Source organism: Pseudorca crassidens, chromosome 10, assembly GCF_039906515.1.
Source record: "Pseudorca crassidens isolate mPseCra1 chromosome 10, mPseCra1.hap1, whole genome shotgun sequence".
Taxonomy (NCBI): Eukaryota; Metazoa; Chordata; class Mammalia; order Artiodactyla; family Delphinidae; genus Pseudorca; species Pseudorca crassidens.
Genome location: NC_090305.1, coordinates 1,487,097 through 1,509,329, shown reverse-complemented (window position 1 = coordinate 1,509,329; position 22,233 = coordinate 1,487,097). Strand labels below are relative to the sequence as shown.

Genomic DNA, 22,233 nt, shown 5'->3' with positions numbered 1-22,233 from the left:
TATGCTGCCTAGTGGGGAGGATGTCTCCCACGGGGGGCGGGGACACGACAGCAGAACAACTTCACCATCACATCTCATGGCACAGGGCTGCATCCCAGATACGTGTCAGTCTTGCCCTGACAAGGGGAACGGAATTATCATGATGAGTTCAGAATAACTGACACTCACACAGGTGCTGCTTTCCTTAAACACTTGCTACAGGTCCTCGTGTTGGGACTCAAGCCTCAGTGTCTGCTGGATGACCGTCTCCTGCCAGCCATGGTGCCGGCACCGCCACTGCCTCTGATTAGGCCCCAGCTCTCTGTGCTGCTCACTGGCAGCTGAAGCTTCTGTCCCCACCATCCTCACTGCTCTTCAGTGAGGTTCCTGGAGGGGCGGCTTGCTTTCTCGGGGCTTACTGTTAGCTTTAAGAACTTGGGATGAGTTACGGCAGAGCTGCACCTGAGGATTACTTGGTGGCTCCACCCACCGTCACACCAAAAGTGAATCTTTTTATGAATGATTAGGACACAATCAAGGAGAGAGCCCAGGTACACTTCAGCCCTCCTCCTGTTACCGACCAGGGTTCTTGGCCTTCCCCAAGCAATAGAAATTGACTAGAGGCCAGACAAGAAATTCAGGCAAGGCTTCAGTGGGGCCCCTGCTACAGCAGGGGGGAGTGAGAACAAGTAACGGGTTCCCTCGCTCACTCCTGGAGGGCAGGAGAGCTGGTTCCTTATATGGGGAGGGTAGGAGTGTGTCCAGGGGTTGGGCTTAGGTGGTGTGCCCACCCCTCTGGTGGTGTTGAGTGCAGGGGGCGTGTGCAGTACCCTGTTTTTGCTTCAGCTCTTCAGAAGTGGCAGCTGGGTTGTTTTGGTCTTTTTGTAGCTCTTTGTCCATAATCTGCCCCCACTGCGCATGCGTGCAGTGATTTTTAGTCCCATGTAGTTTCGTTGTATTTTGTTGCTCCAGGAGACATCTGTCCAGGTGCAAGCCCTGCAGCCCTGCAGCAAAGGGGCCCAGGTCCCAGCCTACCTCATTTCTAGTCCTAGAGAAGATTCCTTAAGACGTGCCTCCCAGAGGTCAAAGGAAGCTTTCTCGGGGGGAAGAGGGGCCATTAAAAAAATTCATTAGCATCAAAATTCTTACCATGTCTCCCAGCAGGTCTAGCAAATTCTCTAGTGCATAGGCTTTGTGGTGCGTGCCTTTATAATCCTAATGTTCCTCTGTTACCTACACACATTGGGCCCCTAGCCCAGACCTTCCTGGGCACACAGGTATTGCAGAGAAGATTGGCAGCCAAAGTGGACTCAGCCTGGAGAAACTGGAAATTTATGACAGCATCCTGAATGTGTTCAACATGTTAGTACAGAAGGGTAAAGGTTTCTGGAATTAGAATTCTTACAATTAAAAATGACACCTGTATCTTAACCTTGAGGCAATTTTGACATATTATAAGGGTCAGAGTAGTAGCCAGGAACTGGAAGGTTTCCCTAGGCGGCCACCAGTGTTTTATTACCTCATCTAATTTAAAGAATGATGTATTACCCCTACTCCAGTGTTTTGCGTTATGGGAGATTCACTTTTTATTGGTCACAGCTTTAGGAAATATCACAAAGGGGGAGTGAGCACGTATGCGTTCCAAAATCCAGAGAAGAGAATGCTGAAAATCAGAGCCAAGGGACACTTAAAGCTTCACATGCTTTCCCCCTGAGTTTGATGCCAGTAACGGAAAAACAGCGTTGTGTGCCTTGAGTGGAGATCCTAACGAGACGGTACAGCAGTGACCCCGAGGCTGTTCTCCCTGGGATTTTTGTGAATTAGGAAACTAAGATTACCAGAGGGGAAAACTTTCCCAGTGGATAGCTCTTCTAGCTTGAAAACTATTAGTCCAACTAAAAACTGAAATTTTAAAAACAAAGGAGGTAGGGGCAAGGTGACGTCAGGCACACATGCTCCACTAGAGATAGAGTGTGTATGACAGGGCCCAGAGAGCATCCTTCTAATACACGTTTGCCTGAAAACAGAGCGCTATCTGATGGGAAACTGTACGAGTGAGGATGTGAGAAGCACATGCCTTCGATTGTTTGGGATACATTTTCCCTTTTCTAAAATCAGGGTCTAAAAAACTTGCCTTATTGTGACTTCATTTGTCCAGTGGGAAACCCCAAAGTGGAGGTGACGGATTTCAGGAAGTCCTCACAAACCTTCCAATCCTGTTTCTAAAACTCTGCTGCTTCTGCCACAAATCCTAAGACAGGAGACTCACACAAGTTAATTTTATTCTGAAGAGAAACACAGTGGAAGACAGAGGTCTGAGTTGTCTCATCTCCAGTGGAGTTGGAGCTGATAAGATTTTACTTAAAAATTCGCTACTTCGGGGCTTCCCTGATGGCACAGTGGTTGAGAGTCGGCCTGCCGTGCAGGGGACGAGGGTTCGTGCCCCGGTCTGGGAAGATCCCACATGCCGTGGAGCAGCTGGGCCCGTGAGCCATGGCCACTGAGCCTGTGCGTCCAGAGCCTGTGCTCTGCAAGGGGAGAGGCCACAGCAGTGAGAGGCCCACGTACCGCAAAAAAAAAAAAAAAAAAAAAAAATTCGCTACTTCTATCCTGCTTTATTTACTGGAAAACTGGTATAAATCCTGAAATAGAGGGAAAATAAAAAGGAAATGGTCTCTTCTTTCCCCCTGGATGTTTTCCCTGCTACAGCCCTTCTCTCTCAATTACACACACACACACACACACACACACACACACACACACAACCATTTCGTTGGCCTTTCTATGGAGGTTAAGGGTACCTGTCTGGAGTTTGTCTCGTCCGTACTGCTGTGTCCAACAGAGTTTAGAGTGGGACACAGAAACCACCGAAGGCAATTCACGTACAAAGGGATTTAAGGCAAGATATTCTGTTAACAAACTCTTTGCAAGAAAACAGTTTGGAAGTTTAAAACAAAACAAACAAACAAACAAAAAACTCCAACTAATCATGCAATTACTATATGGCCAAGTAATTACACTCTTGGGCTAAGCGAAAACTATAGTCACACAAAAACCTGTACATGAATGTTCATAGCGGCTTTATCTGTAGCAGACCCAGACTAGAAGCAGCCCAAATACCCTTCAATGGGTGAATGGCTGCACAAACCTGGGGCATCCACACCATGGATTGCTACTCAACAATAAAAAGGGATGGGCTGCTGATGCACACGACTGGGATGGACCCCCAGGAAACTTAGGCTCAGTGAGAAAAGCCAGTTCCCAAAGACTGCAAGCTGTATGAGTCCATTTATAATACTTTTGGAAATGACAAAACTTGAGAAGTAAAGGGCAGATTAGTGGTTCCCAGGGATGAGAGATGGGGCTGTAAAAGGGCAGCAGGAGGCATCCCTGTGTTGCCAGATATTCTGTATTTTGATCTTGGTGGTAGATAAACGAACCTGAACATGTGATAAAATGGCATAAAGCTAAACACACGTATGTACAAATGAGTACAGGTAAAACTGGGGAAATCTGCATCATAGCAGCAAATTGTATCAATGTCAATATCCTGCTTGTGACGTTGCGCCGTAGTTTTTGAGCATGTGACCATGCGGGAAATTGTGTAAAGGGTACATGGCATGTCACTGCATTAGTTCTTACAAATACATTTTAATCTACAATGATTTCAATAAAAACCTTGGTTTAGAAAAAAAAAAAAAAAACTTTGTAAGGAGTGGAGGAACAGAAGCAAGAGGGCTATCACTGGGCTGCTGACGTCAAGGGCACACCCGCAGAGCTGCAAGCCAGAATTTAGGAAGCTGCTGCCGCCACCACCCTGACCGGCTCCACTACTCATGCAACTTGTGACAGACCTAAACTTGGAACCTAGCTGCCGAAAACTTTTCTACTATGTGACCAGCAGGAGAAAGATGGTGCCTGTTTCCCTTCCACCTGTCACAGTCTGACTGGTGGAACCCAATTTCCAAAACTCTGGATGCAACACAACCTGGGAAATGTGGGCTTTAGGACTTCAGTTTTTCCAAATAGAATACGGAATGGAGTTGGAAGAGCCAATCATGGTTTTTACCCTAACCAGCTACTAGCTATGTGACCTTGGCAACGCTTTTTACAAATTGCAATCACCATTCTTAGATGACATGTTATATAAGGTTCTGGACACAATTCCAACGTGTTTTGGGAAGGGTTTCCCATACCACCAAGGAGCAACCTTCCGACATCAGCTGGGTGTGTCCTAACAACGCAACTCAATTTTTTTTTTTGGCCAGGGATTGACCCCACGCCCCCTGCAGTGGAAGCGTGGTGTCTTAACCACTGGACCGCCAGGGAAGTCCCAGCGTAACTCAATTCTGACACTGGTTACCAGGAGGTAGCCGCCCCTAATCCAAGGAGAGAGGCTGCAGAAGGAACCAACCCTGCTAACACCTGATCTTGGACTTCCAACCTCCAGAATGTGAGGAAACAAAATTCTGTTGTTCAAGCTCTCAATCTGTGGCAGCCTCAGCAAACCAATATACTGCTCTACCACTGTTCTCAGGCCAGTTCTCAGGCTACCACTGTTCTCAGGGACAGCAAGACGATAGAAATGAGTGTCGCTCCCACAAGACTCCTAGGCGAGCAAAGCTTTTTATTGGAAGGAGAGCTGGTGCACGAGGGAGAAGGTATGAAAGAATGCCAGCTCCCCGAGGACTTTCAGGGAAGGGGTTTTAAAGGCCATGTGAGGGAGGGGATGCAGGAGCCTGTGCTCAGGTCTCCGATTCGCTGGCGTCAAGGTGAAGTTTCGAGCATCATCAACCATCTGGTTTCAATAGGTCTGGGGTCCACATGCTTGTAGTCAGCAGTTTTCGTCTGCTTCCTGCAAAAACAACTTAGGAATGTGTGTCAGGCCTTTATCTATATCTTCCAGGGAACCGGCAGTTCAGTGGTTCTGCTAGGTGGTGGTTTTACAGTCCTGCTTTTATTCTTTGGAAAATATGTACATTCATCAGTGGAACAGAGATAATCTTCTACTCCTGTGGGTCTCTGGTTATTGTCTCAGAAGGCCAAGCCTTTAGGTGCTTTGTTTTACTGGGCCTGTCAAGCCCACTAACTCAAGGCCATTCCCCAGTCCTTTTCCAAAACGGCTGTACTCCTGTCTTCCTGTCTCATCACCTTTCTTCAGAGAATTTTTCTAGAGAAATTTCCTTCTTTTTAAACCTCCCACTGTATCTCTGAACTACCATTTCCCTCAATATTTTGCAATTATTTTATTTGCAGGCCCTAAAATATAATTGCTTTTCTTTCCATGGGTCTTCCACTGTCATGTTTCTTACCAGGACAGGTCAGCAGTGTGATCGGAGGTCTCGGCTGCCGGATAAACTTGGCACGTCCTCCCTAAGGATCCATTTTTTTCAGCAATTTGGGGGAATGTTAAATAATTTACCTGCAAATTAATTCAAAGCATATTTATATTAAAACAAACATAAGTTTTTAATAGAATCTAGTAGATTTCAAAGACATTTCTTGCTTATAGCGAGTTGCCCTAGTGAGAGGGTTTCCTCTCCTCTGCCTCAGGGCCTCTCTGTTCACCAGTGATGCAGCCCTCTGCTGGGGCTAGTAACAGACCTTCCTTTAGTCATTCTCTGAATGGAACGGACAGGGGAGAGGCAAGTGAATCCAGAGACAAGTCTATCCATAAAGTTAAGGCATATTGCTGACATGCTCAGGGGACAGAGAGATTTTTAATGAAATCCTGAGCTCTTCTATTTTGGGATTTGAAGGGTGTAAGGGTCTTTCCCCCCACGCCCACCCCCATTTTTTGTATGGGCCCTGCCAGCATGCGGGATCCTAGTTCCCCGACCAGGGATCGAACCCGCGCCCCCGCCTGCAGTGGAACCGCGGAGTCTTGACCGCTGGACCGCCAGGGAAGTCCCAAGTCCGTAAGGGTCTTGCAGGTTAGGTTGGGCACCTCCTAGTCACTCAGTTTGTCATTTCAAGTGCTGGTCTGGGCTGATCTGTTGGGGAGAGGAATATGTACAGTGCAGAGAAGCAGAGCAGTGGGGACAAGGAAGTTCCTCTCTCCTCCCTGGTTCCGGCCAATGCTTAGGTACACACACCTGCTACCCTGCCAGCGTCTGAGTCAGCTCCTCTCCTCTCCCTGACCTATGTGCAGCTGCCACACGGAAGCCAAATTCGACAGACGTCAAGCTAGGACGCCACCTTGCATCTGAATTACTTTTTGAAATTCGGCATGTCCAGGTTTACTGACCTGTGCAGTCTTTTCAACATTTCCTTCTGCTGCACATGGTTGGGGTCAGAAACTTTCGTCTTGCTCTGCCAGTCCTCTGACTACAGCATTTTGAATCGAGTTACTTGGAATCTCGTGCCTGGTTCCAAGCCTCAGAAAAACGCGAGAAGATCCAGAAAGCAGGTTAGGCATGAGGCCGGTCATTGCCCCTATCCGTGACCCCATTCAGGGGCCTCGTAACGCTAGTGCCCTTCAGGAAACAGAGAACCAGATTCCTCAAAGGGCATTGCAGCAGGTTTCCAGGAATTACTTATCAAAGCCGATGACCCAGGGGCCGTGACCCCTAGATTCGGACGGGATTCAGGGCTTTCTCCTAAGGGAAAGGTCTGCCCCTACTTCTTCCCAGCATCCTCGGATAGTGTGACCATTCCTGGGAGATTCAGGAGGGTGGAGGGGAGGACGTGCAGCGTGAGATGGTGAAGTCAGGCCGCCGACGGCCCGCCCCGTCCACTGCTAGCCCTTGCAAGCAGCATGCCTGGAGCAAAGACCCGGCATCCCATCCTCTCCTGAGGATCTGGATAAGCCCGCGCAGGCGCGCCCGACGCCCCGCCCTTCAGGCGCAGGCACCGCCTACAAGCCCCGCCCCGCCTGGCTCTCGCGCTGCCGGCAGTGGGCGGGGCCTGCTCTGGCTGGGGGGCTGTCGGCGGGGAGGGCGGGGCCTGCCGCCGGCGCGGCGGTGCGTCGCGCGGTAATGCGACTGACGCTGCGCCCGCCAGGCCACAGTCCGGCCGCCCCGCCCCCGGCCCGCCCCGCCGGCCTCCCAGGCGGCCCTGTCAGAGTGCTGCGGCGGGCGGCGCGGGGCTGGTCCTTGTAGCCGGCGAGGAGGCTCCTGCGGCACACCCCCGTCGGTCGGCGCCTCTCTTCAGCGCGCGCGGACATGGCTCAGGCAGCGGCGCGCTGCCCCAGCGCCCGCGGCTCCGGGGACGGCGAGACTGGCAAGCCCAGGAAGGTGGCGCTCATCACGGGCATCACGGGCCAGGTGAGCGGGGGCAGGGGCCGCGGGCACGTGTGCGCTCGGGGCGCCGGTGGGACGGCCGCGGGGGCGCCGGGAGCTCGGGCCGCGGGGAGGCCAGTGCCCGCGTGCGGGGCTCCCTTGCTGCCCGATCCCCTCGCCCGGGTCCCAGGTCGCGGAGGAAGTAAGAGGGAGCGGTGCTGTGCAGTCACAGACCAGGAAATGTTTTCCTGTTTTGTGTTTTCTTACACGTTAAAAGCCCACCTCGCAGGAACTTCCAAGACCGCGGCCGCACCTGGACGTGGGGCAGGCTGGTCCGGGCTCGGCCCGGGTCCCCTCCCTGCCGCAGACCCTCAGGAGTGTCCGGAGCCCGGCCCACGAGCGGCGGGAGGCGCCGGGGCCGGGCCTCTCGGGTCCCCCCCGGGCGGTGGCGATGCCGACACCCGGTGCTCAGGAAGTGATGGGGTGAATAAAGGTGACCTGATGCGCACGCAGGCTGTGCTTATTACGCGCCGTCACTTGGCTGATAGGACCTCATTTAGTTTTCCCAGCTGCTCTTTGAGGCGGTGCTCTTATGTTCTCCACTTCACAGATGGGGAAACCGAAGCCCGCGGTCAAAGCGCTAGGAAGTGTCCAGTTGGGATTCACACTGCTGTCAGACTCTCTGGCAGGAGAAAAGAGGTAGAAACTGCCTAGGCGTACAGTCAAAGGGCGTTAGACAGTTGTAACTGCTGGATACCTGATTACTTCCTAGTTACTCATGCATCGTGCTGTGTTTAAGGTAATTACAGTAAACCCCGGTTTGAAAACTGGTGGGAGGGGTGGCGGGGAGGGACAGGGATCTGAGGCTGAGTAAGAGAACCCTCAAAGTCAGTCAAGGGCCTGCATACTTTCAATATTATGGAGAAATTAGTTAAGCTGTTCGTGTAACTCTGTTGGTATGGCTTATGCCTACGGAAGTGGCAGCAGCGTGAATCCATGCAGGTTAGAAGGGAAGCCTTATTTAGAGCCGGAGTGCAGTGGTCGGGTAGGTGCTGAGTGGCCTCCTCCAGGCCGTCTTCCTGAGCTACTCGCTGGCCAGACAGCTCTGGCTCCCCACTTCATTTCCACCTTAAAACCCCTGCTTGAGGGTCAGGCTCCTTCTAACCTCTGCACCAGTATCTCCCACTTCCCTCCAACCCCACCCTGTGCATTGTCCCCTCATCTGTTGGGTGTTGTGCTGGCTTCTGCAGTCCCTGGCACAGTGCTGAACTCTGGTTGCCACGTAAATCCCTGCTGGTGGAGTTTACTGCTCTGCTTCGCATTTATCTCCCAGGACAGTGACTCCCGCCGTGGGTCTCGGAGTGCTGTGAGGTTAATGCAAAGGGTCTGGAGAGCCATACCTGCTGTCCAGTTTCTTAGTCGTGTTGGGTGAGAGCTTGTTGAGCTACTCACTCTGCTGAACATTTTATATATTCCTATGTAAGAGGCAGGTACAGTTTTTGTCCCTATTTTACACCTGGCTTAGTAAGTAAGGTTAAGTATGTTCCCTGAGGGCGCACACCTCATGAGTGTCAGGGCTGAGATCTGAACCCAAGAGTTGCTCTAAGCCATTTTGCTATACTGCCTCTGTGGTAAGCCACCCACGTTAAGTTACAGCCCTGTGTGTGTGTGTGTGAGAGAGAGAGAGAGAGAGACAGAGACAGAGACAGAGACAGAGACAGGGAGTAGGGGAGAGAGAGGGATTGTTTTACTCTAAGAAGAGGTCTCAGATTCAAGGTGAGGTTGAAACCGCTGCTCTGGCCCTTAGGGCTGTCGTGGCCTTTGTGCTAAGATGGGCTCTTGCATGGGTTGTCCCATGTTCGCCCTTGAGAGTGCGTGCAGGTGGCCAGGGTGCCTGTCTGCTTTGCATGTCTAGTGCTCACTGCCAGCAGTCTCTCCAGCTTTCTTCCTCCTGTCTCTTCCTGACAGTAGTTGTGAATCATTCCCGGAGTTTTTTTACCTTATTAAATCACCTCGAAGAAAACCAGGCTGTGCTCTGAATTGCCGCTTCAAGGCCCTCCGCCAGCCATCCCCAGGCCTCACCTCATGGTCTAATTATGCTTGCTCTTTGCTACACCAGGGAGATGTTATTGCTGGTCCCTGAATATTGCTGCCTTGTACCTCCGTGGGGTCGTTATTTTGCGCCTGAATGCCCTCACAAGTCTTACTCCTTTTAACTTAGCTGAAAGCCTCAGCCAAATGCAATCATTCCAGGCTTTGTATTTTCAATTCTTTGTATTTACAGATGTGCAATCCATGTTGGCTACATAGGTAGTTTACATAGCTTAGTTCTTTGGTTTGTTAACTCCTTTAGGGTAGAAACCTTCTTTTGAGCTTACTACCTCCCGTGTGGCTTCACCTAGTGGGCTTCCAAAATGTTGACTTACTCTTCCCATGAACAGAACTTGTCTCTACTGTGTGTCTGCAGGGTGCAAGACTTGCTTTGTGGCTGCTGGGAGCCAGAGCCTACGTAAGCTGTACTCTCTGCCCTCCAGGATCTCACAGTTTTTGAGGGACTTAATGCACATGTCAAAGTCCGTACTTTACAAATACGTTAGGGGCCACATGCCTGGTTCATCCAACCTCACTGAATGCTGGCAGTAGCAGGGGCTGTGTTTGGGGAGAATGGCGTGTACAGGAGTGTAGAGAGGGGAGAGTTTGGGGGGTCATGAGGACCAAACATAGTAATAATGGGAGGAAAGAGAATTTATTACATTTTGTACCCCTTGCTTATTTCCAAAAAGATTCTGAGGTGGCTTCAGTAAAAAAACACAGCGTTGGACCATCCTAAGAAGAATGAAAAAAATAGGAGTCTGCAGTGAAGGCTGTAGAAAGATGGAGGTAGTGTCCCCAGCACTGAGGACGGCTGCCAGGTGGGCATGAAATTCAGCTTTGAGCTTCCTGACCGTCGAGGCAGAGTGGGTGGGCACGTGGAACTTTGCTAGTACTGAACTCTCAGGGGGACACAGCAACATGATGCACAATGAGCTCCATAGAGTCATCTCCTCAGGACGCTCTCGTTACCCCGACGGACTGTGGGAGCACATTTTTCGGTAGGTGGAGACTTCAGAGAACTGAATGGTCAGCGTTTGTGGGTTTTTCCCTTTCTGATATCTGTTATGTCAAGCTAGTCTCTGCCAGGAGCGTAGGCAAGTTGGAACTGTAGATTACCTTGTCAGGTGTCCTTGGTACGAAATTAATATTGGTGTTTTAAGTATGGAAGAACTGACACGTTGAGGTCCTCCACACCTACAAGTAGCCTAGGTTTTCCTTAGGAAGCACTTTAGATGTGGTCGGACATCTAAGCAAACACCAAGTCCAGAGTTCTGCGCCATGACACATGGAAGGCAAAGCGTTTATCTTTAAATGGTTGGAAAGTTAGTCCTGGTCAAGAGGAGTTGACTTGTCTGCTGTTGGCAGACAACACATTTTTACCAAGTCTTGCGTAGAGGAAAGAGATGGACCCTTTGAGCTGTCAGGCAGATTATTTAAGCCGTAATATTTAGTTTCAGAATTTTATTTTTATGGCCTTATTTTTTATTTTCACTAATTTAATTATTTTCTTTTGAGCATGTTCTAGCTGCCATCAGACGACCATAGCCTTTAAAGAGAGCATGTTTAAAACAGATACCCAGATTCCCTAGACTTAGGTGGCTCTCACAGGCTTTATCTTCTTCATTTAAGAATTAATTTAAGATGCTGGAAAATGGTAATTGAGAATTGGCAGGAAGTACCATTCTTTCCACAGTTTTCCTTATCCCTTCTAAATAATGCTTCAATGGGATCATAATAGATGACGGGGATATTACTTCTTCTGGTTTTACTTTCTAATCCATATTTGGTGTCCCGCAAATTTCTGCATTCTAGTATCGGCATCAGAATCATCATTTGTGTAGATGGAGATTTAGTGAAATGTGATGAAGTCTACTAAAATAGCCATTGGTAATGGCTACATGGAATCTCGGAGCCAAAGCTGTGTCCAGTTCAAGGGAGAGGCCCATGATAGATTAGTGATGTCTGCCTGGGAGAGGGATGGGAGTGATGGCACAGTGCTCTGTCTTTACAGGATTGTGACTCCTTGGGTTTAGGAAACAAGTGTCTTAATCACTTATCCCCTATATCTAGCATAACTGGTAAAGGTTAGGTACTCAAAATATTTCATAATTAAGTCTTTACTTGCTGATGTTTATTATCTTGCAGAAAAGTTGCCTGGAAGTTGTAGAAGTCTGTAGAAATGAGAACAGAGTGCAGTTGTTGTTGGTTGGGTAGAAGCAAGGCATTTCAGGGTACCGTGCGGGAATTGGACAGTGTATACCCAACATAGTTGCAATTTAGGAGATAAAATGATCTGTTGTAACTTCAGATTTAAAGGATTTAGAAAATACCCATTTCAGGGAAAAAAAGTAACATATCCAGTTTTGTATGATAGATTTCCTACCGTTTTTGTACTCATGTTAACCATTGAATTAAAAAAAATATTCCGTTGTCGTGTGCATTGAGATCTTCGTACTGGAGTTAAATAACCATCATCGTGTGGAGGAGGAGGGGAGGCTGAGAAGGTGTGATTCCCCAGGTCACACAGCCGGTTAGCACGGGGGCTAGGACTGATCAACACTGTCCTTCACGGACAACGGCAGAGGGGCTGCTTTGAGCCAGAAAAATTGGGGTGAAGGAGTCTATGGTAGTGAAATGTGGAGCATGGTGTTCTGTAAAGTTGAATAATAATAAATTACACCTGGAAAGCCATCAAATCTATTTCAGTATTTAAGGAAAAGGTGACTTTATGTTGTTTTATAACATTTAACATCTTATTTTGACAAAATATTTGCAGTTCGAAAAGATTGAGAGGCAATTAAATAGGAGTCTTTAGTATTTAATTTACGAAGGAAAATTAATAAAATACAGGGAGTAGAGAAGGTGGTTCACGTTCGGCCATTCCTTAGAGAACTCGGACACTCACTTCGTTGGAGGCGTATGCTGTCCCGAGCTAGAGTTGCCTCCGGAGCCTGCAGACTTCTTGAGCATGGCCTGTCTCCCCGTTACGCGCGGAAGCCCAGTGCTTCTGTCTCCATGTGGGGCTTTGGGACTCCAGGGCTGAAATCGAGGGGAGTTTTATTAGTTACCACCTGATCGCGGAGATGAACTAGAAGAACTGCTAATTGTCCTTGTGATCTTGAACGGCTTTCTCTGAGGTGTGGAGTTCTCAACTTGCCTGTCCTTTGAAGCAGCCTTTCCTCAACTTTTGCTAGAGGTTTTCACTAAACTGGGATTATTTGGCTATGATTCCATGTAAAGAATCAGGCTTAAGGAGTGAGGCAAAATGTTTGCCTTTAACCAGGATTCTGGACACTTGGTAGATAATTATCTGGGGGGAGGGCACAGAAAAAATTTGCTGACATTGATAGAATGCTTGCTGTGGGCCAGGCAGTGTGCCCAGCATTTTATATAAATTATCTCATTTAACTGTGGGTGGTAGGTATTTTTACTGTTCTCCCTATACCGAGCAAGGAAACTGAGATTTGGAGAACTTCAGACTTGCCTGAGAACCTCTTGCACCAGTCTTTTCTCAGGACCTTCTCTCCTGTGTCAAGTCAGACTAGCTCTGTTGGCCAGATTGTTGACAAACTGTACAAGTTCACTGCTCTTGAGAAGCAGGTTGTTTTTAAAGGCTGCTTTTTGATTAGTGCTTTACCATGCTGTTTAGGTGATATTAACATTACTAGCCTGTGTGTCTAGGAGAAGTCTGGGGTGAGGGGGGGAAGGGGGGTGGAGGGCTGCTCTCTGAAGCCTGCTGAAGACCCCTGGTGGCTTCTTCCCAGTTCTCTGAGGGTTTTACGGTAAGAAATGGAGATGGGGGAGCAGAGTGGCTTCCCTGCCCACAGACCTCCTGGTGGAGGGTCAAGAGCCAGCAGCCACTTCGTGGGCCCTCAGAAGCGGGCCAGGGCTGCAGCTTGGGTGAGGGCGGTCTGGTTGGAGCCTGTGGCGGCAGAGCTTGCCCGCGGCCCAACGTGCACAGGGACAGCCAGGTCTCTGGGTGGTGGAGGGAGGCGGGCGAGGGCCCTTCTCCACCTGCATATGGACTGGAGTTACAGCTCCGGGTTCACTTGCTGTGCTTCTTTCCTCTCTGCAGAGTGGGGTTTGTCCTTGCTGTCAAGGCCCAGATTCCTGAGGAGACTAAGAAGTCTCCTGTTCTAGACTCTTGGACGCCGTCATGTAAGCTGGAACATCTTTTGGCCTGCAGAGTGCCCTTAACGGATACTTTGGACTTGCCTTTTCTCCAGGTGGTAGTTTAATCTGAAGAGATGCTTCCCTGACTTGAGAGGACCCTCCTCTCTTCTCTCTTTCAGTAAGCCTTGCATTCGGGCTGAGGGGTGGTTCTCTATTTCATATCCCCAAAATTTCCAGTAGCAATTTGGTGGGTTTTTTTTGTTGTTGTTTTTTGCTTAATTAATCTTTTCTCTTGGAGGCAATTACATTTGGGGGCAGATCGTCCTGTACTTAGTGATAGAAGTACTAGTGCTCATGATTAATTCGGTCGACGGATGTTTGAGTGCCAACGATGTGTCAGGCACTGGGGATACGACAGTGGACAGTGAACAGAACAGACAAAAATGAGCCTCCTGTGACACTCATGTTCTGGGTGGTGATGATAACAGTGATGGTGGGTGGATGACAGTAATTAAGGTGTGTTGAGCATTCACTCTGTGCCAGGCACCGCTTAGCGGGCTTTACACCTGTTTCCTTTCTGGAGCAAGGGAGCCCTCCTTTGAGGCGGTTTTCTTGTCACCCCTGAGGAACGCAGAGGTTAAACAGGTAGCCCAAAGGTCACTCCTGTCCTTGTTTGCAAAGTCAGAGGTGAAATGTAAATCCCAGTAATTTTATTTTCTATCAAATTTATTGCTAGAATTAACAAATAAATTCTAAGGAGAGGTAAATAGATGGTGTGTCAAATTTGAAAAATAAAGCATATTCAAGAGTTTTTTTTGTTTGTTTTTGCAGTTGTGGAAAGATATGGATTATAGTAGTAAAATAAGGCTGTATTTATCACTACGTTATATGCCTCTTATTTTATTTTCTTTGCTGTCATTTAGGTCACACCGTTAATTAATTCGTTGATGACTTATCTTGTGAACTCCCTAAATGCTGGGACTCTGTCTTGGGACAAGTGGAAGAGGAGTTGGATTTCTTGGCCAGTGTGGGTTTCAGTTACTGCTTAGCTACTTAGGAGCTGCATCGATTTGGGCAGGGTATTTACCTTTGCTGCCAGGTTGGAAGAGTTATTCCTACCGAATAGAAAAGAAGTCTGGCATGGAATAGGGCGTTTGCCCCATGACTAGAATGGACCTCTCTTCACAGAGCTAACCAGATAGTGAGAGTACTCCAATACAGGGAAAGGACATTGAATGTGGAGGGCACCAAAGTCAGCCTTGCTCCGTGGGGGGCATCTATCGCCTAGGGCGGAACGTTCCCTGGGATTTGGAATCAGCCACAGGCTATAAACAGATTTGACGTCTGGTGTGTCTTACAGTGCAGAGCAGATCTGGGGGCCGGTCTTATCTTCCCGTGTGAGAGGATTGTGGGCAGTGGACTGGACTCTAATCCTCCTTACTGTGATTTGCGGTCCAGGAGGAAAGGTTTGGCATAACTGGGAATGAGAAGGATGTCTTCAGTCCTGTCCTGCTTTGGTCAAAGACTGTTATGCGGTGAAACTTTTTTTTATGTCTTTGCATTACACATAATTAATTGATTAACTGAGGAAAGAGCGTGGACCTGAGAATCAGAGGCTGGGTTTTAACACCAGTTAATTGTATAGCCTTAATTTTTTCTTAATCCATAATACGAAGGGATCACCTGGCGATCTCTAAAGTCTGTTCAGAGTAGAGCGTGCTATAACTTTAGGATTGAACACTAATTATCGCTTATTGTGTGCAAAAAAGTCTTGTATTTAAGCAGTGCAGTCATTTAATATCAGTTTCAAAGCTAAGGCCAATAGGAGAATTAAAAAAAAAGTAAAACCAGTGACTGTTAACTGTAGTGAATTTATAATTAAGTGTGTAAACTGGGAAGAAATTCACATATGAGTTGTATTTTGCTAGAATTTATAAGGTTAAAGCAGGAATTCTGAGCTGTCTGCCCGGGTAGGTTTTACCAAATGAAGTGGTGTTTTGGTGAGGAAGGATTTAAAATTCCTGTTATTTATTTTTTGGATTGAAATATTAAAAAATATAAGAATCTGTATTTTGAGCTTAGTGTTTAATAGTGGAGGGTCTATTCATTCAGTAAATATCTGCTGAGATTTATTCTGGGTTGAGTTAGGTGCTAGACATATAGCCACCAGCAAGATGGATATGATGTTGTTCTCGAGGAGCTGATAGTCCTGGGGGGACAAGTAATTTGACAGGTAATTTTACAGCATACTAATTGCTATGATAATAATAAGAGAGTCACTGAATCACAAGGAGATCTTCCCTTAAATAAAAATGATGCATAGTATCATTAATTCAGCAGATTTACTGAGCATCACTTAGCTTGGAAGTTTCTGGTTATGAATGCCATTGTATTAAAAGGGTTAGCCGTGAGGCCTTTCTGTAGGAAGCTGAGCTGCTGAAGGATCCCCTGTATGCTCCTTTTTTCTTCTTTTTGATGTAGAAATCCTCATAGTCTAGTATTTCGTGAAGGATGTTCCTATTTTCATTCTCACTTTTCTATCTCAAAAGCTGTATTTCCAGCCTTTAACATTTATTCCTTTTGGAGACCTTGCCAATTATTTGATCAGATATATTTATGTATGCGCCGGGGAATCATAGACCAAGTGAGGAAGCATTTATGAACTGTCAATGTGTGATGACATAACGTAGGGGGCAGGTCAAATTTTTCTTTTTGGCTGATCAAATTTGAGTTTAACAGAATACTCCCAATATAGTAACTAATGGTGAGTTAGTGTCAGCCAGACAATTGATATTTGTTTTAGGGTTTGATAACTAATTTTTGAGTCAGTATTGTAGACAGAGACATAAGAGGTTAAAATCAGATAATTTTGTTTTGTACTAGAATATTAGGTGTACAATTATTTGAACCAGCATATACTTTTAAATGTTTTGTTCCCTGTAGTATCCCCAGCGTGTAAAGTGCAGAGTGTAAGACATGGTACAGGACTCAGTAGGTAGGGAAGGAAGCAGACGTGTAGGTGCTGAGGTAAGGGTGCGCCTGTGGCCGTCAGTGTAAGGAGGAGTGGCTTTGCAGCTAGTAGCAGGGAAAGGAGGGTGGTGGGGACTAGTGCAGTTGGGAGGCTCCGTGGGCTGGCCTCAAAGCATGGTCAGATTGGGAGAGGAGGGCGGCGAGGGCCTGGGCTCCCTGCAGAGGGCGGCGTGGGGACGGAGTATGGCAAATAGTATATTCAAAGTCCAGACGTGCAAGTCCTGGGAGGCTTGGAAGAGCAGGTTGAGGGGTGTGGGTTTGATTAAATAAACAGCGGCATGAGTGGAGCCCAGCCTCGGGTGAGTCTGCAACCTGGGCCCAAATCCTGCTTTAAAAAACGTCCTTCTGGGAGTTACTTAATAATCTTGAACCCTAATTCCCTTTTCTTTAAAATGCAGTTAATTATACCCACATCACAAGGTGATGTGCAGATTAGATAGGATGATTTTAATAATGCCTAGTGTGGTGCCTGACACACGCTGCTTATGAAATTCTGGTGCTTATATTTATCACGTGTAATACATGACTTATGTGTGGTACGTTCCCCAGCATGGGGGAGAGTGAGAGGAGAGGGCAGCGTGGTGCAGGCGCACAGAGTGAATTTGAGTAGGAGAGCCAGGAAGACCTGGTAGATTATAAGGATGTAGATGCAGACGACGTTGGTTGTGGAGAAGGAAAGAGAATCAAAGGGACGACGGGACTTTGTGATAAGTTAGGTACGGGGCTGGCTGGGGAGGAAGGGAAGAGTTGGAGATCCCGAGGTTGTTTTGATTTTGGAGGCTGGCTGGGCTGGCTGGCTGGTATCACCATGGCCAGAAATGCTGTCCCTGGGAAGGAACAGCAGTGCTCTGGGGAAGGGAGTGAATTCAGTTCTGTTCCTCTTGAGCGTGAGGTGAGAGCATGACGTTCAAGTTCTAATAACCTGTAAGCCATTTAAAATGTCAGCTTGAAATGCAGGTGAGAGATCCCGGCCACACAGTGTCCCGTCTAGGCCTGGACGCAGCTGTGGATGGGGAAGCCCTGTATTCTGCTCTGCTTGCCCGCCGCCCGGAATGTGCTGTGGTACCTGCCTCCTGGTATTAAAACTAACATTTTCCCCTTTAGTTTCATGATTGAAGTTAACCAGGTTACTTCAGTTATACTTCAATTCTCCCCGCTTTCTTTCTTTCTTTATATTTATTATCTTAGATTTTTATGAGTTTTGATGTTATTGCAAGAATATATTCTAGCAACGTGAATATTTTGTTAAGCAGAGTCTGATTTTTGCACTCAAGGAATGCTTTTTTCTAGGTGAGTCAAGCCTCAGGACTCTGCTCAACAAGATCAAAGGGCTTTTGGGATGAAGCAGTGTGGTTTACGATCCCACACTGCTGATGTGTGACTTTGCTTCACTGTGATATTAGCCATAATATCTTACATTTGTGTATTAATTCGTAGTTCTCAAAGCATTTCCATTGTTCTACATGGTATTCTGGGATGCAGGCAGGGCAGGGGTTGTTTCATTTTAGAGATGACCAGCACCCAGAGTGATGCAGTGACCTGAGTCTCGGCGCTGGCGGCTGTCAGCACAGTAATGCCGAGTTTTTGTTCCTTCTTCCGGATCTCACAGTCTGCTAGGGTTAATTCAATTTAGCTTTCTTCTGCATTCCCTCACCAGTGTTTTACTCCAGGCTGGTGTTTTTCTTTACTGTTTCATAAACAGCCTATGCAGGCAGAGTAATGCTCCCACCCCAAGGTGTCCACATCCTCGTCCCTGGAACCTGTGACTGTGTTACCTCTCGTGGCAACAGGGACTTTGCAGATGTGGTTAAAATCAGGATCTTGAGATGAGAGATGATCCTGGCTTACCTGGGATCTGGCATCGTGGAGGTCCTTCAGTGGGGAGGAGGGAGACAGAGATGTCAGAAAAGACAGCCTTGTGAGGAAGGTTCAGCCGGCCAGGGCTGGCTTTGCAGACAGAAGGGGCCACAGCCAAGCGGCACGGGTGGTTTCCGAAAGCTGGGAGAGGCCATGGGATCCTCCCTGGAGCCTCCAGAAAGCAACGGAGGCTGACTGACAAGGCAGATTTCAGACCTCCGATCTGCTGAATTGGGAGGTAGGGAATGGGGGCTGTTTTAAGCCACTGTGGTTTATGGTCATTTGTTACATTTATGGAAATTTGTTACAGCAGCAAAGAGAGACTGGTAGGCAGATGATATGCTTGTTCCCACTTTGCACTTACTGGGAATTCTCTCTTGCTTTGGCCTGTTCACATGTATTTGTCTTCAGATTCTAGTTTCCTTCACATTCCAGCCCTCATTCATTTCCTTCATCTTGGAATTCTTTGCACATTTTAAGTTATCCTGCAAATATTTTTGCATGCCTTCTGCTGGTAAGCAATATATTCCTTCCTTTGGTATTATGGAGAACACCCATTGTCCCTGTTTTCAAGGAACCTCATCTAATGAGGAGCATTAATGGATCATTTCAACAAATATTTATTTAACACCGAGCTCTGTGGTAGGCACTTTAATAGCCAATTGAATTTATGCCAATTTGTTCCTAATAAAAAAGCTGTTCTATCATCACCATCATTATTGTTATATAAATACAGAGTTCTCCTGTTTTAATTGTTTGTTTGCTTACTTTTTAGATTCCACATGTAAGTGAAAACAGCAGAGACAGACTCACAGATACAGAGAACAGATTAGTGGTGATCAGAGGGGAGAGGGGTCGGGGTAGGGGCAGAATAGGTGAAGGAGGTTAAGACGTACAGACTACTAGGTATAAAATTAATAAGTTACAAGGATGTAATGTATAGCACAGGGAATATAGCCAGTACTTTATAATAACTTTGTCTAGAGTATAATCTGTAAAAATATCAAATTACTATGTTGGACACCTGAAACTTAATATAATATTGCAAGTCAACACCAAAAATACAAAAAAATAAAAACTCCACAGACTCCTCCGTTGTTGGCTTTGAGGAGGCAAGTGGCCTTGTTGGCAGGGAACTGTGGATGGCACCTAGGAGCTAGGGTGGTCTCTGGGTGACAGCCAGCAGGACGGTAAGGCCTTTGGTCCTAGAGCCACCGTGATTGAATTCCGTCGACAAATGGAGTGAACCCTTAGATCCACTCAGGCGTTGGATGAGACTTGACACCTGGCTTGTAACCTAGAGATGACCTGGCTAAGCACGCCAGGCTCCAGATGCATAGAAAATGTGTGCTAGTCAGTGTGGGGAGATTGAAGCTGCCGAGTGTGTGGTAACAGGGTTCTGCAGCAGTGGGTGACGGGTCTGAGCCCTGACCTTGCATAGCACGTGCAGAAACGGCTCAGAGAGTGTCCAAGCCGCTTGAGCAGTGTAAGTGCGTGCTGTGGTCATCCACACGAGAGTGTACACGAGCAGGACAGCCAGTGGGGCTGTTGTGATTCGATTCCCGTGGTGTAAGTGCCTTTCACAGTGAGAAGTGCTGAGAAGCAGTGTTGCGGTTTGATGTTTCGGAATTCCGCTGGGAATGAGGAGAAGATGCTCTTGCTGGGCCCTGTTTTGGGTCTAGGGGGATGAGCGAGGAGGAGTCCTGAAGATCAGCAGGTCCCAGATTTCACAGACTGTTAAAAACTCGAGAATGATACACGGTGGCCAAGCTTTTATCTTGAAAGTAAGAGCCTTCAGAGTAGCAAATTCCTATCTGCTACCAGTACCACCAAAACGTAACAAGGGTGTGTCGTCAGAATAAAGAGCAGTCGCCACATTACACACTCTTGGCTGTGTGGCCTACTTTAGTGTGTCCATTTTTCTCATTTTGTAAAGGAATGGGTTACAATGTGTCACGGATCGGCCTTGGTCTATTGACTACGTTTGGGACACCATTGAAAATTGTTTTATTAAAAAAAAGTTATTCACTTGTCTGATTCTCAGGACTCAAATATAAGTCTCCTGGCCTGCGGTGACCATGTTTTCTGGACCCCAGGGTAAGATACCTCCCATGACTATATGCCCTAGAGCAGGCTGAACACTGGAAACCAGGGGCGTCGGAAAGAGTGTGGAGTTACTGTCCGTAGAATACTGTGCCCACCAAATACTGAGCCCATGAAAGGTGCCTGGTGAGCATTAGTGAGCTGGTGGTTTGAAATTTCATTTTTTGCCATGTTCTTTGGTGCTCTGGGCAGACTCCCACCTCCCAGAGAAGACCAGCAGCAGCCCGTAGAGCCAGGATCCCAGTTCATCCTGACAGCTCTGGTCCTGGGGCTGTCCTTTGAGTGTGCTTGGAAGGAATATGCAAATTACTGCTGTGTTGTTTCAAGTTTAACTTGGGAACCTGAAACTGAAATCAAGTTTGGGGAGCTTCTGAGTGGTTTTGACCTGGTTTTGTGAGGTTGGTCAACCCCCCGGGTATGTGGGCAGCGGGTATTAAGTGAATTTCTCAAGGGTGAAATAGGAAGATTTGGGGGGGGGTTGTTTTTGAGGAGAGGTGATAAAAATAATGGAGTTTTCGGAGAGTTTTGCTTTTCTGCATTTAAATATAAACCTTGGAAAGGAGACATAGAAGTTAGAACAAATACTGAACTGTTTCTATTCTTGTTTTTTTTTTCTTTCAGCTGTTTTGTGGACTGTAGTGGTTTTTCATTTCACCCCCTCATCCATTTTGCTATTTTGACTAATTTAGGAAGTTTTGGATTATTTCAGCTTATACAGTATTTTCTTTCCATTGAGTTGTCTTTTAATCTTTACTAATGTTTGAGCATATAGATTTTAAGCTATTTAAGCATAACCAAAAGTTTTTACTATTGCCAGACTGTTATTATAGGAATTTTGGGTTTAATTCCTAAAAACAAGGGTGTGTTTTTAGAAGGAATTGTTTCGTGGAGACAAGGCCATTGATTGGGAGCCAAGCTGGAGGTCTTAGAAGACCCTCTGTATGGGGCACTGCGCTTAGTAGAGGCTTAGGGTCGGGTCCAGGAAACCTGACATTCCTGCTGGGCTTTTTGAACCACACAGCCCATTTCTCCTGTATGGGCTGATTTTCTTCTCTTTAAATATGCTTTCCGGAACAGGGGTGAATACACGTATGGAGTGAGGATTTGGACGTCTCCCTTTGCTTTCCTAGCTTGGAGTTTCCAGCTGGTATAATGGAAACTGGACTTGAGGAGGATGTTGACCATTGTGGATGACGTCCACCATCGCTTGGGCTTGGGAAGGACTTGGGGAATTCGCCACTTGCCAGGCTCTTCAGAGGAGTCTCCAGGTGGCCTGGGCCCCGAGTTGGGGAGCAGAGGGGCTCGTGGGCTGGTGCCTGGCTTTCCCTGTAGGACGGATGGCGTGGGCACCAGAACCGGGCAGGTGGGAACAGGTGTGCGAGCCTGTGCTTGGGGAACTGTAGGTGATCTCTGGGCAGCCGTGCATGTGGCTGAGCCCCGAGGGATCTGGCCCCACCTTGTCCTCACTTGCTGGCGTGGCCACTGAGATCCAGACACCCCTGCGACCCGAGGTGCACCTGTGCAGAACTGCCCTTTATTCTAGAATCCCAAGGAAACAGCCCTGGCCTGTTCACCCAGTCCTTCAGTCCACCCAGTCCTTCAGCTGCACTGGGTTTCACCTGTCACCTCACTCACTGCACGCATCTCGGCAGTTCCTGCTGAGGTTTCTTTTCTCCTGCTCACTCTCTAGGAATTACTGACATTCTCACTGGAATCAGTGATTTCTCTAGATTTGGGGCTCATTCCAAAAGAATACTCTGTTTTTCTTTTTGGTGTTTTGACCTTTGATTTCAGGCTGAAGTAGGAACTGTCTATAAAGCGTGGGCAGCTCTCGACG

The 22,233-nt window shown here is 47.5% G+C and overlaps 1 protein-coding gene and 1 long non-coding RNA gene across 4 annotated transcripts in view; one reads left to right on the top strand and one right to left on the bottom strand.

Moving 5' to 3' along the window:
- Window positions 1-4,603: 4,603 nt before the first annotated feature.
- On the bottom strand, window positions 4,604-6,794 carry LOC137232948 (uncharacterized). Its single transcript, XR_010947242.1, has 3 exons — window positions 6,227-6,794; window positions 5,292-5,401; window positions 4,604-4,834 (listed from the first exon to the last, which is right to left on the bottom strand). It is a non-coding gene; the product is annotated as an uncharacterized lncRNA (long non-coding RNA).
- A 184-nt stretch (window positions 6,795-6,978) lies between these two features.
- GMDS (GDP-mannose 4,6-dehydratase) overlaps window positions 6,979-22,233 on the top strand; it is a 479,216-nt gene continuing 463,961 nt past the window's right edge. For 2 of the 3 annotated variants that reach the window (XM_067751842.1, XM_067751841.1), the window contains exon 1: window positions 6,980-7,244. In XM_067751842.1, the coding sequence (XP_067607943.1) occupies window positions 7,143-7,244 (102 nt within the window). In that variant the 5' untranslated portion in view covers window positions 6,980-7,142. Of the gene's footprint in view, window positions 7,245-22,233 lie in introns of all 3 variants that reach the window. The other variant, XM_067751843.1, reaches the window with a different exon arrangement.